This window comes from Apium graveolens, chromosome 3 (genome assembly GCF_009905375.1).
Source record: "Apium graveolens cultivar Ventura chromosome 3, ASM990537v1, whole genome shotgun sequence".
NCBI classification, from domain to species: Eukaryota; Viridiplantae; Streptophyta; class Magnoliopsida; order Apiales; family Apiaceae; genus Apium; species Apium graveolens.
Window position 1 is genome coordinate 69,131,030 of NC_133649.1, and position 20,573 is coordinate 69,151,602.

Here is a 20,573-nt window from a genome sequence, read left to right on the forward strand (position 1 = left end):
ATCCGTCGGGACTATAATTCTTATCCGTCGAGTGCTACATTATTTCACTAAGTAAAATCTACTTAGATGTTTTGTTTAGGTAATCATCAAGTGCACAACATATTCACAACATACGGAATTGCTGAAACATGCTACAACCAGGGGTTAGTTATGGCAGAAACCCATCAAGATAACAAGAGGAAGGCTACAGTCCTTCGCAAGCAACAAAGCATGAAGAAGCACCGACCCCAGACAACGGAAGAAGCAAACAAAATAAGTCCAGAGGGACTGGCAAGCAACCAAGTCATGGTACTAGACAAGGCAAATCAAGTCCCAGAACAAGATAGTCCTACCATGCAAGCGACCAAAGAACCCGAACAAGCAAACTACTATCTAAAGAAGAACTCTGAAGCCCGGATTCATCAAATGGTTTCAAACAAAGAACAATCAAAAATTGAAGCCGCAGTTGAAACAGAAGAAGTCCAGGTAGATGAAAGCAATTCTAGCAAAAAAGTGAAAGTTGGGTCAGGACTCGAGGAGTCCTTCAAGGAGAGATTAGTATCCTTGCTCCGGGAGTACAGAGATGTTTTTCCCTGGAGTCCAAGGGACATGCCAGGACTACATGAGTCCATAGCAATGCACAGTTTGGATGTCAACCCCAACAAAAAACCAGTAAAACAGAAGAGAAGAAACTTTGCTCCGGAGAGGCAAAGAGCCATTGACGAAGAAGTAGAAAAGCTACTCAAAGCAGGAATCATCAAAGAAATCAAATATCCAGAGTGGCTAGCTAATGTGGTCATGGTTAAGAAGTCCAACGGCAAATGGAGAATGTGTGTGGACTACACTGACATGAATGACGCATGCCCGAAGGACCCGTATCCTCTTCCAAACATTGATCAACTAATAGATGCCACCTCCGGACACATTATGCTTAGTTTCATGGACGCCTTCTCCAGATACAACCAGATAAAGATGAACCCGAAGGACATTCCTAAAACAGCATTCATAACTCACAGAGCAGTCTATGCTTATGTCATGCTACCCTTCGGGCTTACCAGCGCAGGATCCACTTACCAAAGAGCCATGAACAAGATATTCAAGTCCCAGATTGGGAGAAACTTGGAGTGCTATGTCGATGACATGATTTCCAAATCAACAACTATATCAGGACATGTGGAAGATCTGAAGGAGTGTTTTAACAACCTGAGGAAGAACCAACTCAAGCTGAATCCGGAAAAATGCACCTTCGGAGTAGGAGCAGGCAAGTTCTTAGGATTCATGATCAGCAACAGAGGAATAGAAGCCAATCCAGAGAAAATAAAAGCAATCCAGGAGATGAAAGCTCCCAGGACCAAAAAGATGTGTAGAAGCTAGCAGGGTCCCTAGCAGCACTCAGGAGATTTGTTTCAAAGCTAGCAGAGAGGTGCCTACCATTCTTTGATTTACTCAAAGGAGCAACAAATAAGAAAGAGGTGAACTGGAATCCGGAGTGCCAAAAGGCATACGAAGAAATCAAGTCCTACCTCTATCAGCCACCAGTCCTAACTAAAGCTCAGCCGGGAGAGCCTCTCTACTTATACTTGTCAGCAGGAGCACAAGCCGTAGGAGCTGCCCTAATCAGGGAAGAGAACGGAACACAGCAACCAGTCTACTATGTAAGCCAAGTTTTAAAAGATGCAGAAACAAGATACCCAAGATTGGAGAAGTTCGCCTTTGCCTTGGTTACAACCTCAAGAAAACTCAGGCACTACTTTCAAGGGAGGGAAATCAGAGTAGTGACAAATCAACCACCAAGGAAAATAATTCACAAGCCAGATGTCTCGGGAAGACTTGTCAATTGGGCTATGGAGTTGAGCCAGTTCAATCTAAGCTTCATTCCCAGGACTGCAATCAAAGCTCAAGCTCTTGCAGATTTCATAATCGAATGCAACTTCCCAGAAGAAGATCCAGAACCAAAGGACATTGACTAGGACCCAAAAAATGATACAAGTCCGGGAGCCTGGACCTTAAAGGTAGATGGTTCTTCAACAAGCGAGAGGTCAGGAGCCGAACTCATACTCAAGAGTCCAGAAGGATTCAAGATTCAGACAGCTATATCTTTCAGCTTCCCAGCAACAAACAATCAAGCAAAATATGAGGCATTGATCGCAGTACTAAAGCTCTCCAAGACTCTAAGGGTCCAAGAATTAAAAATATACAGCGACTCCCAGATAGTGGTCAAGCAAACAAAAGGAGAATACATAGCAAAGGACCCTACGCTGGCGAGGTACCAAGCACTGGTTCAGAGCTACTTAGCTTCAATACCAAGCCACCAAGTCCTTCAGATATGCCGAGAAGAAAATGAATAAACAGATATTCTATCCAAATTAGTCCGAAACTCATCAGATCTGGATTGCTCAGTCTACTTCGAAGAGCTCCACAAACCATCCATTGAATCCAGAGAGATCTTGGAGATAGAAAGCAGTCAAAATTGGATGACCCCCTTCATAAACTACTTGGACAAAGGGGAGCTCCCAGCAGACAAAGGAAAAGCTCAAAGGTTGAAAGCAAAAGCAGCCAAGTTCTTCCTCGAAGAAGGAATACTCTATCGCAGGACCTTCTCATCTCCTATCCTGAAATGTATTGGCCCAGAAGAAGCAAATCATTGTTTGACAGAAGTGCATGAAGGGATATGCGGAGACCACATGTCTGCAAAGGCCCTATCTCATAAGATTATAAGACAAGGCTACTACTAGCTAACTATTCATCAGGATGCAATAGAATTCGTCAAGAAGTGCAAGGAATGCCAACTTTTCAGCAACATGTCCCGGATCAGCCCAGTCCTACCATCCTCAGTCCTGTCACATATCCCCTTCGCTGTTTGGGGTATTGACATTATGGGACCCTTCCCCCGGGCCAAAGGAGACCTCAGATACCTACTAGTCTCTATTGATTACATGACAAAATGGGTTGAAGCAAAAGCAATGAGGACAATCAATCAACAAGACTGCATAAAGTTTATGGACAACATTTTGATGAGGTTCGGGATACCGCGAGTCCTAGTATCAGACAATGGGCCCCAATTCATTGGATCAGAGTTCGAGTCCTACCTCCAGGAGCGCAGGATCAAGCACAAAAAATCATCGGTGGCATATCCCTAAGGAAATGGCCAAGTAGAAGTAACTAACAGAATCCTGCTTCGAGGTATCGAGAAAAGATTCAAAGAAATCAAAAGCAAGTGGCCAGAAGAACTACCAAGTATACATTGGTCCTACAGGACAAGCCCAAGGATAAGCACCGGAGAAACTCCATTCAAACTAGGTTATGGAACATAAGCAATACTTCCTATTAAAGTGGGCTCTCCTTCCCACAGAGCAATAAACTTTGAAGAAGAACTAAATGAAGAAGGACTCAGAACAAACATGGAGATAATTGATGAGGTCCGGGACCAAGCTGTAGAAAGGATGGAAAAATACAAGGAGAAAACAAGAGAGCATTTCAGTAAGAAGTCAAGAGTCAAAAACTTCCAAGTTGGAGACTTAGTTCTTTGAGACACTGAAGCATCAGATCCCACAAACACTGGAAAGCTAATACCCAAATGGGAAGGACCATACAAGATCAAAGAAGTCCTCAGGCCAGGAACCTACAAGCTCCTGACCATCGATGGCTCAGAAATCCCAAACACTTGGCATGGACTAAGGCTAAGAAAATTCTACCAATAGAAGAACAAACAAAGCAACCAAAAAACTTGTAGCCAATATGGCAAGCAACCAATCTGTTCCTCCTATCTTGTATGAATGATTAATGAAAAGCTTTTTTCCTTTACATATTTTTCAAAGTCAAACACTAGTCCGGACAAGCTATTAGTCAGGACTAGAGCAACCATTTTTACTTGGAATTAATTTTCTAACTAAAAGCAACCACTAGTCCGGACAAGCTATTAGCCAGGACTAGAGCAACCATTTTTACTAAGAATTAATTTTCTAGCTAAAAGCACCCACTAGTCCGGACAATCAATTAGTCAGGACTAGAGCAACCATTTTACTTAGAATTAATTTTCTAGCTAAAACCAAACACTAGTCCGGACAAGCTATTAGTCAGGACTACAACAACCATTTTAATTAGAATTAATTTTCTAACTAAAAGCAAACACTAGTCCGGACAAGCTATTAGTCAGGACTACAACAACTATTTTAATTAGAATTAATTTTCTAACTAAATGCAAACACTAGTCCGGACAAGCTATTAGTCAGGACTAGAGCAACCATTTTAATTAGATTTAATTTTCTAATTAAAAGCCACCACTAGTCCGGACAAGCTATTAGTCAAGACTAGAGCAACCATTTTACTTAATATTAATTTTCCACCTAAAACCAACCACCAGAGCCGGGAACACTCCTTCATAGTTGCATTCTAAGGCAAATCAACACAAGAAACAAGAACAGAAAGAAGAAGTACCTGACCCCAGAGCCGGGAACACTCCTTCATAGTTGCATCGAATCCGGACTGATTCATCCTCCTCCACTCAGTTTGAGTAGGAATCCCAGCCATGAAACGAGCAACTTTTTCCTCCAGCCCCGGACCACCTTCATCCGGACCCTCTTCATCAACAGCTTTCCCTTTACCAGCCCCGGAGCCAGCTTCAAAATTTTCAGCCCGGGGAGGTTTTGACCCAACATTCCGGATCCTCTTTCTCCTCCGTCCAGAATCAGCACCCGGAATTTCCCCAATAGGGCCAAGATCCTCAAGATTATCAAACTCATTTCTGATATCCAGCTCAACATTGTGCTCCAGAGTAGATTGGTTCACATGAACTTCAGGTTCCGGAATCGGAACCGCATTACTCTGGGATCCCTCCTCCGTAGAGGCGTTAGACCTGGACCCAGTAACAGCATTCTTCTTGGGCAACTTGAAAGCCTTGCCCAGACCTTTCAACGCATCACTGTTTACGGAAGACGACATGTCCGGATTGTAGTGTGGCAAACCTGCAAGAAACAAAGAAAAAACACAAGTCAAAACCAATAAATAACCAAAACAGATGAAAGCAGATAAGAAATATATGAGAGGTCCGGACATGAAACAAAACTACTTACAGCCTAATCTATGCATAGTTCTATGATTCATAAAAGTGTCTCGGGTCATTTGGAAACCCAGACATTCACAAAATGCAAACATTAACCGAATGGCTTCACCCCGGAGCACATCTCTACGGAAGCGAGTCCGGGCCCCTTCTGAAGCAATATGGGGGAGGTAGTATAAGTCTACGCCCCGAAGCATGATCAACTCCCCATTCCAATACTTCAGCGAAGATTGCTGGATAACAGGCCTGTAGGAGCCACCATAACCGCACTCTGGAGCCCGAAACCGAAGTTCATATAGAGGGAACTGGCTGGACCGGACCAGATGAAAAATATGATGCCACAGCTTGAACGTGGGCTGAACCTTAAATTGATTGTAAGAAGCAATAAACCAAGTCATCCACTTTATACCATTAGGTGTTATCTGCATCGGAGAAATCTTGTACACATACTTGCACAAATGCTTTAAGAACATATGCCAGTGTGGATTCCATCCAGACCGGAGATGCTTCAGCCACACTGGAACAAACCCATCAGCCGGCCTATGATGAGCCCTATCGTCCGGAGTCGGCCACCTCCATTCGATCCGGGGGTCCAGTTGAAAAGCAGTCCGGACGGCAGAATCCTGAGCCTCGTGATCTAAAGCCGCGTATTCATCCTTCAACTCGTAGTGCTCCTTAGCCACTATACTATCAGCGAATTTTCTATCAAATGCTTCCCTATCATACGGCCCCGGACCGGCATTCTGCTGTCTAGCATACCCTGACCGGATACTCCTATAATAAAAGCTATCCTCTATCTCCTCACTCTTACTAACAAAATACCCAAGATTCTCCACCCACAGACCCTCGGAACTACAAGGCACCTTTCGGGCAGAAATCTTAGCAACGGAAAGCTTCGTTACGGCCTCAGAGTCCGAAGTAGAAGCCTTCTTCCCCATCCCAACTCGTTCAGAATCAGCAGAGGCCTCAGAATCCGAACCAGATGGTCCCGGATAGCAAGTTATGTAAGCCTTGGCTAGAGCTTTAGTCCGGACCATAAACCTAAAACAAGTGACAAAGGTTAGTCTAAAATCCTACAGTTTATTTATCTTGAAAGCTACATGGTCCGGACTACACTATGTTCAATTTTATTACAAGTCAAAAGCAAACAGTCCGGAGACCCAAAACCCGAAACCTAAAAGCTACTCCGGACTCAAAACCACCCTACTACCCCAAACCCAAAGGCCACAATAAAGCAAAAACAGCAACCAATTACAAATTCCAAAAACAATATAATCAATCCGAACTACTTAACCAAGTCCGGACCCAAACAAAAAACCCTAATCCCAGAAACACAATTAACATAAATCAAAAACCAAAACATGCCCACAAACATATATATATACACATACATACAGAAAAACAACCAAAACAAAATACAAGAACACAGAACCACTACAACGAAACCATGAAAATCAAGAAAGAATCAGAGTAAAGACATAAACAAAGAAAAAGAACAACACTTACAAGATTGATATAACGGAGTGCCTGGGGACGACCAAGAAGCAACCACGGGCCAAGCTACAACGACAGGCGGCGACGTCAAGAACAGCAAAGAAAAACCTCCAGAGAAAGAAAGAAAAAGAGAAGAATTGAAGAAGCAATAAAAAGAAAACAAAGAAGACGGCACCTCCTTTTATAGGGGGGTTAAAAACTAAACAGCCACGCCACGTGGCACGATCCCAGCCGCCCATCACGAGCGGTCATTATTGGAGAGTCATTATTACAGCACGTCTTTTGAAAAAAGACAACTGTAACAATTCAAATAATTGGGGGAAATTCCACAAAACCGTTTCGACTTCCGAGTCCGGGCTCCTTCACTAAGCGCAATCCGGACTGGGGCAAGAAAAGCTCAACTCCTGACAAGGACAACAACCTTAGTCCTGATTCGCCGAACTTCCCGCAATCCGGACTGGGGGGAAAGAAAAGTTCAACTCCGGCTAAAGCCAACCACCTTAGTCCTGATTCGCCGAACTTACCGCAATCCGGACTGGGGGGCAAGAAAAGCTCAACTCCTGACAAGGACAACAACCTTAGTCCTGATTCGCCGAACTCAGCGCAATCCGGACTGGGGGGCAAGAAAAGCTCAACTCCTGACAAGGACAACAACCTTAGTCCTGATTCGCCGAACTCAGCGCAATCCGGACTGGGGGGCAAGAAAAGCTCAACTCCTGACAAGGACAACCACCTTAGTCCTGATTCGCCGAACTCAGCGCAATCCGGACTGGGGGCAAGAAAAGCTCAACTCCTGACAAGGACAACCACCTTAGTCCTGATTTGCCGAACTCCCCATAATCCGGACTGGGGGGCAAGAAAAGCTCAACTCCTGCTAAAGCCAACCACCTTAGTCCTGATTCGCCGAACTTAGCGCAATCCGGACTGGGGGGGCAAGAAAAGCTCAACTCCTGACAAGGACAACAACCTTAGTCCTGATTCGCCGAACTCAGCGCAATCCGGACTGGGGGGCAAGAAAAGCTCAACTCCTGACAAGGACAACCACCTTAGTCCTGATTCGCCGAACTCAGCGCAATCCGGACTGGGGGGCAAGAAAAGCTCAACTCCTGACAAGGACATCCACCTTAGTCCTGATTTGCCGAACTCCCCGCAATCCGGACTGGGGGGCAAGAAAATCTCAACTCCTGCTAAAGCCAACCACCTTAGTCCTGATTCGCCGAACTTAGCGCAATACGGACTGGGGGGCAAGAAAAGCTCAAATCCTGACAAGGACAACCACCTTAGTCCTAATTTGCCGAACTTCCCGCAATCTGGATTGGGGGGCAAGAAAAGCTCAACTCCTGCTAAAGCCAACCACCTTAGTCCTGATTCACCGAACTCAGCGCAATCCGGACTGGGGGGCAAGAAAAGCTCAACCTCTTCCAACAAAACACTCAAAAGCTAATTTTCTACAAACAATCACAATTTCACTCCCCCATCCAGAAAATCTGCATAAGGGGAGTGGGGGGAAAATGATAGTACATATGGCTCCTGGGAGGACTACTCCTAGGCTTCCAACTCTATACAGCTCCTAGAAGGACTACTCCTAAGCTCCTAACTCCATATAACTCCTGGGAGGGCTACTCCTAGGCCCCTAACCCCACGCAGCTCCTGGAAGGAGTAGTCCCGCGCACTACCACTCCTAACCAGCTCAGTCCCGCAAGCCTAACCTTGGTGGATCCCAGCACGTGAGACGTTGACCCAGGCACGTGATGGGGACAACTGTCACACATCAATCATGGGAATAATCAGGGAACGTGTCAGAGGATCCTCAGAACATTCCTCAGTCAGTCCCGCGCTGACACGTGTAAAGTATCCACTCCAGCCAGGTGTCCTCCGCTCCCAAAACCAATAGCTATGATCTAAAGGTACCAACCCCAAAACCCTACCCTTAGGTTATAAATAGCCCAGGAAGGTGAGATTTTGGGATTAATCATTCTTTGACACTCAGACACACAGCCACCCTGCATTCATATTCATCTTCATCTTCCTAAAAAGCTAGTTCTTACTCTCACGCCGGAGGCGCCGCGGGACTCCAACCCCCCTTCCAGTGTTGTTTTGTAGGAATCCAACCACAGCTACACCTCTATAGCGGCGAAGGATCCAGAACGGCGTCGAAGGAGCAGCCCCGCCACCAGGAGTTATCACTTGCCACTTCCTGGGCCTAGTGAAGCAAGTTATCACAAGTGCTAGGACTTGAATTTCTCATGATTTTTCAATTTAACAGACAAAAGAAACTAACATACAAACACAGATAAATGTGTCATAAGATTTCGACCATAAAATATTATAAATCGATGAGCAAAAGATGTTTCCTCAACTTATACACATGAATAAAATAATAAGTTTCCAAAACGCTTATACTAAACTTACAACTCCATAACAGTCCAACACTGCAGATAATAGGCCTCCAGATCCTTGACCAGACAAGAGTAATATTCATACCAGCTAAGAATAATTTAAGTCACGATGCTTGCATTTTAACAAGCATCAATGACCTTTATATACATAAGTCAGGAAAATTTTCTAAATGCTATTAAATTCTTACTTCATCGAGCAACGTAGCAAATATCGAGCATCAAAACGTACCACTATCTAACAAGTTGATTAAGCATATATAATTCAAAACATTGAAGAGTACACGAGAGTTATATTTGTAAGAAAGTCGGAACTAAACCAAATTTACATAGGAAAACTAGTGAACATGGATTCTTTGTACCAGTTCTCTAGAGTCTAGACCCATTCATGGAGGTGTCTAACAACTCACAGCCCGAAGGTTGCAACAAAGGATGAAGGCACGGAGAAATAAAATTTAATAAAATCCTATTTTAACGCTACAAATGTTCAAGTGACTACAATGGGCATGAGGTCATATTTAGAGTTGCTCCATGTAAGCTATGATTCAAATTCAAGCCTTGGTTCGTGACTTGAAGTAGTTGATGACCACCCTGGACCATTTGGTGAAGGTGAAAAATAGTTGCACAGCATTACGACCTTTTACAATGCCCTCCCTCATACCCCTTGCAGTTCTAGCTAACACTGGTCCTGCTGCCTTTGTTTGTACCGTTGTTGCCGCCTGCATCAATGCTAAACAAGTAAAGATGAGTCCATCACTCCAAAAAAAACAGGGGAGCCAAAATGATGCAGAGAGCTGATGAGTTATATATTAACCTGGGCGAGAAATGTTCGCCAACCCTCGCAATTTTTCTTCTGCCAACCGAACAGCTCGAGTGGAGCTTTTGACCCCTTGGTTTATCTCCTGTCTGTAAGACATGTACAGTATGCTCTAGAATTTAGCTGAAGTACACATTCATAAGGATTCAATAACTTTAGACTAACCCCAAATCACTGAGCTCCATAGTTAGGTCACTAATCTCCATTCCAGATAACCGAACAGCTGCCATTGTATCAGGAAGTTCTTCTCTTGTGACATCAAGTAACTTCTCCATCGACTCTGCTGCTCTCTTGAATGCCTTTATTCATTAACAGTAATAAGCACTAATCAATATAGTTCAGATACAAAGCTTTTCCTTCTAAATTATAGAAAGTGTCAACCGAGCCAAAACTTATGAGCAAAGTGAGACAGTTCCCGTAGTTTATTAATTTAATGCCAATCCATACTCACAAAACCTAAACTACACTGTTTTTCTAAATTTTCAGCTCTCAATCAACCGCTAGGATGCATTAGCACAGAGCTTTAATAAACGTTCCAAGCTACTTAGCGTGATAGGTAAAATATTCAAAAGTACTAACCAGAAGTGTCGGAATTGCGCAAAGGAAAAACCAAGTCGCAGAAACTGCCATCTGCAACAGGAAGGGAAAAAAACGTAAACATGTTATATTCAGTAGACAGCTAGAGAGCCTGAAACAAAAATTCTAAAAGAAACTATAAAGACAACATTCAGTTCAACTCACTCGGAAACTAATATTATAACAGAAACAAACGGATGAAATTTGAAATGGCAGAAAAGTCATAAGAGAAATAAATAGAACTAGAAACAAATATAGCACCTGCTATTATGTAGAATGTTGTCAATACTGTAGGTTGAATTTTGAAATAAGCTCAATAAGAAGCGATTATAACATTAGCCGTATTAAGAATGTTGTCAATCTTATATACAGTAGCTAAGTGTCATTTATTCAACACGAATTCGCTTGTTTACTTAGACATTTAACAATTATTCAAGTAACAATATCAAACAACTTCCTCTTACATACATATTTTCGATATCCTTAAAAACGACATTATACAATACGCAAACAAACTGCAGGTAAATAAATTGAATAATCAACAAAATTCATAACAAAAAAAGTAGAAATGAACACAATATAAAAAAATAGATTAATTAGTGAAGTAGAGAAATTACAGCGCAAGCGATGAAATTGAGGAGTAAAATATGGCGTTGAGTGAGATTCAACTGAATCGGAGGCGGTGGAGCTGCGACAGTTGATGTATATTGTGCAGAAGATTCCAACGGCTCAGATGAAGATGAAGAAGTGTCATTGTTCGATAAATGTACCGAGTGTGAAGTGAATCGCCGGTGAGGTAGCCGGAGGAGATTCATCGGGCGGCGTGAATTGAAGTTTCCAGCGAGTTGGTAGTGGCGATTGCATTTGAGTGGAGGTAGATAAGAGGATTGTAACTTCACGGCGGTGAACATGTCATACAAGGGTTGTAGCAGCGGGGGAGAGTTGGGGGTAACTAGCTACAGGATAAAACGATATGAATTATGAAGTGTCAATCGATATTTCCAACGCAATTTTGTATATTCTACTCGGGTATTCATATGAGAATATATGAACTGAAATTATATTTATTACAATTGTTGTTCTTATTTTTTTTTATTTTTTAAATTTTTAAAATTTCAAGATAATAATAATTATTCAAATATTGATATATACGATATTAGAATTATACCTATATTATAAAATACATTGATCACGATTAGGTAATTCAAGTGATAGTTTATTCTCCGTCATCGCAGGTTCTGGTTCGATCATTACTCATTCAGAAATTTCTGAGAACAAATATTCATTTGAAAGGTTATAAGTCATATTTGACAAAAAAAATATAAAATATTTTTTTGTCAGTTTATAAATATATAATGGTGTTATTTAATATGAAATAATAAATATTTCTCTCAAAAATTATATGAAATGATATATATATATTTTTCATCAAGATGAAAATACAATATCATGATAAAAAAATCTTGTATATAGAAGATATATGATATTACAGTAAAGTGTTATTCCATTACTGACAAATTTAAATAATATATATATATATATATATTGAATATAGAGGATATATGATATTACTAAAAACTTTTTTTAAGACAAATCTAATAATATTTATGTTTCATTTATTTCGACATAAACTTTTTGTACAATCAAAAATTAAGAAGATACATAATTCATTTTATGTAACGATGAACTTTTGTAGTGTGTTTTAAAAATTTCTTGTATTTAACTGTATAAAGAATGTGTGTTTCTAAATTTAATATTTATTGACAATTTTCAATTTTATTTCTCTGATTTTATTTTTTAAGCATAATATGTGCAACGGGCAAATGAAAGTGCCCGGTTCAAGATCATGGAGACCAAATAATTGCATCTTGGGATATCACAATTGGGCCAATGCTCTCTCAGTCAGGCCTTAATAGTGCCTGACGGGGTACAACTGAAAAACATCGAAGAGCCCATAACTCTAACCAGTATAAACTTAGAATGGATTGGGCTGGCACCAGCCATGAACAACTTATATATAGGTTCGACATGTAAATATGAATATAAGAGTATTTTCAACAAAACCCTTAACTAAATTATCTATGTGGAATGTATGTGGCACCTAAGTAGTAATATTTAGAAATTATGTAAAATTTCAAACAATCTAACATAATTGCCCTTAGCAAAAAATATTGATAATCATATTTGGTTGGCTATATTTGTCGAACCACTAAATCCCTTAGATATAATTTTGCTATCATAATTATATATAATATCATTGGAGTGTTTCACCTTCTCCTGAGATAAAACTTTACACAATTCATGATTTATCATATTTTAACTAACAGTTCTTCTAATTATTTTTGGAGATGCTCTAACTGTGAGTTGGCTGGCAGAGTCCACATTCGACCTGATTGACAATTTACAAGTACAACCAAACTGATCAATAATATTTTGTTATAAATTTTAAATTAATATTTTAATTCAATCACAAATTTCAAATACCCTCGGTCATCCCCCGACTAGGGATGGTGGGTTAAGATCGGATAGTATAATATCCAAATCTAAAATTCAAACATTTTTAATTTATTAAAATTTAAATTCGTCGAATTTTCGGATTGAATTGAATATTTTTCGAATATTTAAAATTACGAATAATGTTATTAAATTTAATAGCATATATACATGTAAATATCAATAGTTATTAGTTACATTTATAAATGTGTTTTTTTATTTGTTTGTTAACTTCTATACACGTGATATATTCGGTTCCTTTAGTCTTTCACCAGAACCAGATGAGTTACATTTGACTATGTTTAAACCACACGGTCAACTGTACTACATTTCTGGAGTCCTTACATTTCACAACTCATTTCAAACTGTACATACATTTGTTTCGAGTATTTGTAGTCATAACAATTGCCTATGGTTTGCCAAATGGCAACTTCGAGATCACAATTGTACAACTATTAATATTGTACTATCACAAGTACTAGAGTAAACGGAAAGGGGAACAGCCGACTGCTCCCCGATAAAATCAAAATTCATTTGATCGTTGAACTTTGGAGCATGAGCTAAGCAAATCACAAATTTGAATGTCTGATTGCGTATAAACCTTCAAGTCTAAATCTAGTGGGCGAAAAAAAACTTCAAAATCTAAAATTTTGAGATTCAAAATAGAGTACGTGTACATCATTTGTGCTAATGTAAAAATGGCTAAATTTGACTGATTAAATTCGATCGAATATGGTTGAATTTAATTCCGATCGAATATATTCGGTTAAATTTAACTTTATATTCTTATAAAATAATCGAGAGTTTAAATTTCAAGCAAATCATATGAACATTAAGTAGAAGTTAATATGTGGTAATTATCAACTTTTCCTTATGCCATCTCTAATCACAACTTAATTTTAAATCAATTATATTTTTATATTTTTCACTTTATATCACTATTACATCTCCAACATTATTCTAAATATTGTTTCAAGTTTCTCATCTGTAACAGCTCGCACTTTCGTAATATTAAATCTAATGCAAAACTAAAATAAAACAAAATTTATTAAACCGAAATTCGATTACAAAGTTTAACTATTACAAAAGCGCCGCTAACGGAAGTCTAAAACTCAATCTACTCTAATCCTAAGTCCTCGAACTCCAATAATATCCAACTCGAACTCCAATAATATCCAACTCGAACTCTTACACAAAACCTAAAATTGTAAGTAATGAGCTATATGACCCGGCAACAAACCAATTGATCCAACTAGTAGGTCAAGTAACATGTACACATATAACAAAATACGATAAGCTATACGATATACGAAACACACAATTTCGATAAACTTTCTTATTTTTATTCGATACACACAATACAGATAACACATAAACAACAATAATTCAAAATCCATAATTCATGCCACGACCACTACAACCCGGTGATAACGGTCCTAAATTTTCAGAAAAAACTGTCACTATAATCCGGTGACTGCGGGTCCTAAGTTCTTATTCGATATTTTCACAAACAATGGCACAAATCAAAGATCCGAAATTATCGTTGGCACACCACACATATATACGATAATACATGTCACTTCGAAATATATTGTCACTTAGCCCATATTTTGATAATCAAATATATACACGTAACACATAGTTTAGAAAATACTAGGAAGATGATCGAAAACTTACCTCCAAACCTGACCAGATCTGAAATTGCTCTTTTTGACAATCTAAACCATATTTTATTGAAAAATATGAAACATAAAAGTTGTAGAGAACGAAAATATTTTTTCAAAAAGTCCAGACTCAACGAATTCTGACTTACAATAAATTTTTTACGAATTTTATAAGACTGCTGATTTATACCGAGAAGAGTCCTACGAATTTTATGAATAAAAACGAGGATGAAGAATATGGTGTATTTATAACGATACAAAACCCTATATCTTAACCTACAAGTTATTCATATTAGAACTTGATCCAAATTTTAGGCCCATTAGTCTAATTCAAATTTTAAATCCTAATATTTATCTAATTTTAATAATTTTTTCTATTATTCTATTATTAATCAAATTCTAAAAATTACGGGATATTACATACTACCCTCCTTAAAAAGAATTTAGTCCCCAAATTCACAACAATCCTAAAATTCGTGACACATCTACCCCTTGATCTACCAATGATCAAACTATGGTCCACAAGATCGAATACTTGGGAATGTACTAGTCCCATACCTAACACACTCCGAAGGACAGCCTGTTCTTGATATCAACTGTAACGGCCCACACTTTCGGACTATTAATTCTAAACCGAAACTAAAATAAAACACAATTTATTAAACTGAAATTCTATTACAAAGATAAACTATTACAAAAGCGCAGTTAACTGAAGTCCAAAACTCAATATACTTTAATCATAAGTCCTCGAACTTCAATGATATCCAACTTGAACTCTTACATGAAACCTAAAATTGTAAGTAATGAGCTATACAGCTCAGCAAGAAACCAATCGATCCAACTAGTAGACCAAGTAACATATACACATATAATAAAATACGATAAGCTATACGATATACAAAATGCACTATTTCGATAAACTTTCTTATTCTTATTCGATACATACAATACACATAACACATAAACAACAATAATTCAAAATTCATAATTCATGCCACGACCACTACAACCCAGTGATAACGGTCTTAAATTTTTGAAAAAACTGTCATTACAATCCGGTGACTGCGGTCCTAGTTCTTATTTGATATTTTCACAAAACATGGCACAAATCAAAGATCCAAAATTATCGTTGGCACACCACACATATATACGATAATACATATCACTTCAAAATATATTGTCACTTAACCCATGTTTTGATAATCAAATATATACACGTAACACATAGTTTTGAAAATACTAGCAAGATGATCGAAAACTTACCATCAAACCTGACCAGATCTGAAATTGATCTTTTTGACAATCTAAACGACATTTTCTTGAAAAACACGAAACATAAAAGTTGTAGAGAACGAAAAGACCTTTTTTCGAAAAGTCCGGAATCAACGAATTCTGACTTACGGTGAATTTTTTTACGAATTTTATAAGACTGTTGATTTATGCCGAGAAGAGTACTACAAATTTTATAAATAAAAATAAGGAAGACGAATATGGTGTATTTATAACAATACAAAACCCTATATCTTAACCTACAAGTTATCCATATTAGAACTTGATCCAAATTTTAGGCCCATTAGTCTAATAAAATTTTAAATCATAATCTTTATCTAATTTTAATATTTTTTTTCTATTATTCTATTATTAATCGAATTCTAAAAATTACGGGATATTACATCATCAAACATTATTTAGATATATACTTGCACGTACAAACACATACACAAAAACTATATATATATATATATCAATATTCTTCTAAACAAATTGTTAAATAATAATATGTCTTCCTCTTTCAAGCCGCAGGTTTTTTGTTTAATATTACTCTTTATTTAATATGACTTCATCCCTACTTTGCTTCAAATTTGAACATGTACGGTGAATTACTTCAAATATATAGATAGGGTTAATGAACTTTGGAGATGATCTTTTAGGTTTTAATTTTAAAAACAAAGATAATGGTGCTTTTAAAGGCATCATTGGAGATGCCCTTTAAAAACTTAATTTAGAAAAAAAATTGGTACATATCGAGGCCAGGTGTGATAAATGCGAAAAGAGAATATGTATGATTAAACTGAAAACTGCATTGTCACATTGTCGAGGATATATGATGACATGTTCACGTTGCTAGATGCATGAACATGCCAAAACTGAAAATACAACAATGGTTTTGAGGATTAGGAAGCGAGATATCGCATGTTCATACTTTAGGCTGCATGATCACGCTGCTTTTATTATTATTTATTTTTAATTAGAATTTATTTTTATTTATTTTAGGGTTTTATATCCCTATATAAATAGTCTTATAATTTAACTTATTAAAAATCTTTTATTGAAATTTAAACTTAAAAGTTTTCTCTTATTTTTCTGGTTAATTAAAGAATTTTCGTTATGGATTCAAAAGTTGTCTTGTGGATTCAAGGTTTTTAAGAATTTTGCGTGTAAGAGTCCTTGCGAGGATTAGTACTTACTTTTACTACGCTTCCGTGCTGCCTTGGTTGGCATCAGAGTAGGCTTGTTTCTGTCTTTTTCGTTTATTCATTATGCGAAAATCAATTATCAAATAAGATTTTCGAGAGATTACGACGGCTTTAACCGTGGCTCTGGAAATTTTCGCAAATAGAGCGGATATGTTGACATCCAACATAAATAACAACAACAAAAAACATAGAGATAAAAGAGAAGATCAGAATAGAATCCCTTAAGACGCAAAAAATCATGTGGGTGAGAATTATGGATTGGCGTCAAATCTGGGTAATCGGCTTAATGATATTGTAAAGACTATGGGTTGGAGTTGATGAATTAATATGTTGATGTTGATAAATTCTTTGGTTTATGGGTATTTATGAGAGTAAGAAGGAGAAGATGGTAGCTATCAGGTTGAAGAGTGTTACAACCATTTGATGGGATAGACTTGTTATCTAGGGAGAGAAACAAATGAAAGGACTAGTCAGAACATGACGGGGATGAAATAATTGATTATTAAGAGGTTTTTATCATAGGGATTTAAGTCTAAGATGCGTATTAATCGCGAACAAGACGATAATACTGGTCAATATCATGAACTTGATCATGTTGACAATGTGCTCAATAAAAGTCCTCAACCAAAATTGGGAAGCATGTTGAATGTGAGAGATAAACAAGTGATTGAATTTGATAATACAAAATAATTGAAAGATGTTGAGATATTTAAATATGTGTGTGAGATTACGAGTTTTGAAAATTGTATGTGTTGTTGGTGGAATTTCGTAACAACACGAAATCAGAGGGTGTTGGATTATTAGAGCATAATTCGTATGAATATGATTTTTTTAGGGGATAGGGTTTATGAAAAGTAGAGGGGTTGGACTTGGGAGATGTCTCTATTTGTCTTATGTATCGAATCTCTTTACCAAGATATATACGTACTAATTTATATTGAATCGGTTTTACATATTTTTGTAAAATTTGGGCGTATCCCTAAGAGACTCCTTAACTTAAATGTGTAACATCGCGGAGCTTATAGATTGACCAGGCTGCCCTACTTGACAATTTCAGTTAGCAGGTTTGAAATATTTTTGACATAGACATATTATCGTTGCGTTATATGAAAAATATTTTGAACTCAATTTTAACGTAATAAGAAATATGACATTTTAAAAAATGTCGTGATATTTATTTTTTATAAAATAATGTTTTATTCATAAAAAACATATCTTCAGAATTCCGCGTCTCGCATAAATAATATATTTTTTGAAAAAAGATGCATCTCGTACGATCTTCTAAAATATTCACAAATCTTTAAAATAAATATCTCGTACGATATTTTCCGAAATATATGTGTTTCCCATAATTAGATTCGCGCAATAATTTTACAAGCATTGATAGGGAGTAAAATAAACCCTGGTTGTGTAATTAATGCCGCATTAATTATGCCCGGTTTGGGCCGACAATAAAGCCCATTTTAAAGGGCCCAAAACCCTGAATATTAATTAATTTCATAATTAATTAATAAGGGAAAGAACAGCTGATAAGTGGAATCTAAATAGGGATATAATTCCTTAGAGATTGACCTCCAAGAAACCCCATGGAACAAGGAATCAATTTCCTGCATCATAGGATCCAAAGTCCACTCTAAAACTGAAACTTGTCCACCAATTCTCCTAACCCTAACCTAATTCAAAGGAATCCCATGCCTATATAAGGGGTCTTACCCCACAAATCAGAACTACATTTTTTGACTTGATCATTGGCAAACAGCAAGGTACGTAGGCATCTTGTGAAAGGCAGGTTGAATCACGAGACACGAGAGCAGTAAAATTGAGCCTCGAAGCTCACAAACCCTAGCAATAAATGCGCCCTAATTTTTAATCCGTAACATTTGGTGCTGTCTGTGGGAATGCATAACAACAACCATGGTGAACACGCGGAGCAAAAATAACGCCCTGAAGGAACACCTATTGGGACGACACAAACAATTTCATCAACGGTGGTGATACCCCCCCCCTCAACCTACGCCTCCACCCAAAGAGGAACCTTGATAGGAGTAACTGAGCCTCATCCACAAGGGATGAATCCCTCGGCTCCTTAAGGGACGAATCCCCAATTTTAGCAACTATAAGCACCTGTGAATCCCCAACCTGTTGGGTATGAGTATTCAACAATTGTGACCACTAACCCCCCCTTACGGGATGCCCCTATACCTAGAGGTTGGAGGGAGTGGGCACTCCAATCGGAGTAAAGCACAAGGGAAAACGTCCCATTACATACTTGATTTGGTTCCTATTCCAGAGGATCAAGAATTCTCTGGACCTTATAATGAAAGAGACTCCAAATCTATGGATGATGATGTGGCTCCAAGAAGGAGGCGTGCTGGTAAAGAAATGATGTCTGATGCTAATCAGCGTCCCATGAGCACCTGATGGACGAATCCTTATGAAGTACAGGAGAGGATCAAGGATCATAAAGCTGAGATCCAAAGGCTGAAGCGAGACTTGGAGGCGCACCTGATCTTAAGACCCCCACTTGCTCTTGGAGAACCTCCTCCAATCATAGACCTGGATGGTCCAATACCAAGAAGGGCTGTTGTCCCAAGGGATGATCCAAGTGATCTTATGCCCTTAGGAGATCCTGATGATCCAACTCCACCATTCAATGAGGAGATAATAAATTCCCACATCTCAAGGAAGTTTAAGATTCCCACCATCAAAGCATATGATGGTATTGGAGATCCCGCTAATCATGTCCGAACATTCTCTAATGCATTATTGCTACAGCCTGTGAACGATGCTATTAAGTGTCGAGCCTTTCCTCAAACCCTGTCGGGAATGGCTCAAATGTGGTACAGTCATTTGCCTCCGAATTCAATTAGGTCTTTTAGAGACTTAAGTCAAGCTTTCATTAAGCAATTCATTAGTTGAAGAGTCCATGAGAAAAGTTCGGCATCTCTCATGAGCATTGTACAAGGAGCAAAGGAGTCTTTGAGAGATTATCTGAATCGCTTCACAAAGGAAGTCTTGAAAGTCCCAGATATTGACGAAAAGGTGGCTATTATAGCACTGCAGCAGGGAACTAGAGATGAGTTATTTAAGATGTCCTTAGCTAAGCGCCCCCTGTAAGTATGCTACAACTCCAAGATAGGGCCGAAAAGTATATTAAGGTGGAGGAAAGTATGAAGAAGGTAGTGGTGAATAACAAGCACGCTGGGGGCAAGAAGCGGAAGACTGAACTAGAATACAATGCCAAGGACAAGTATCCTCGAACTGAGAAAGATGATGATTCAACCCCGGAGAAGGAAGGACCTGGACAAAAGTTCACCGAATATGCTAAGATGAACGCTCTTAAAAGTCAGATCTTGATGGAAATCGAGAGAGATAGGGATGTTCGTTGGCCCAAGCCATTAAAGGTTGATCCTACTAAGCTAGATAGGAGCAAATATTGTAGATTTCACAAGGATGTTGGTCATTGCACTGATGAGTGCCGACAACTGAAGGATGAGAAGTCATGCATATTATTGGAGAAGCCCCGAAGACGGCAACACTTGGGGGCAGGGCTTTGGCACACAAGATAACCCGTTTAGGCTTTTATTGGCCAGAAATGATGGTTGATTCCAAAGAATA

At 38.6% G+C, this 20,573-nt stretch overlaps 1 protein-coding gene across 2 annotated transcripts; it reads right to left on the reverse strand.

The window, feature by feature from the left end:
- Window positions 1-9,167: 9,167 nt before the first annotated feature.
- LOC141712390 (uncharacterized) lies at window positions 9,168-11,343 on the reverse strand. 2 transcript variants are annotated; one of them, XM_074515311.1, is made up of 5 exons: window positions 10,939-11,343; window positions 10,325-10,375; window positions 9,911-10,044; window positions 9,743-9,834; window positions 9,168-9,647 (listed from the first exon to the last, which is right to left on the reverse strand). In XM_074515311.1, exons 1-5 carry the CDS (start codon window positions 11,230-11,232, stop codon window positions 9,601-9,603), a joined length of 618 nt encoding a protein of 205 aa, XP_074371412.1. In that variant the 5' UTR covers window positions 11,233-11,343; the 3' UTR covers window positions 9,168-9,600. The 2 variants fall into 2 exon arrangements, with proteins under 2 accessions (XP_074371412.1, XP_074371411.1); XM_074515310.1 differs by having other exon boundaries at window positions 9,168-9,658.
- Window positions 11,344-20,573: the final 9,230 nt, after the last annotated feature.

Bases quoted from the DNA above. Each gene is read 5' to 3' on its own strand.
- LOC141712390 (XM_074515310.1), bottom strand. From the start codon at position 11,232: ATGTTCACCGCCGTGAAGTTACAATCCTCTTATCTACCTCCACTCAAA. The intron at 10,376-10,938 runs GTAATTTCTCTA...TTCCTGTTGCAG, and splicing joins TCAATTTCATCGCTTGCGCT to ATGGCAGTTTCTGCGACTTG. The intron at 10,045-10,324 runs GTTAGTACTTTT...TAATGAATAAAG, and splicing joins GCGCAATTCCGACACTTCTG to GCATTCAAGAGAGCAGCAGA.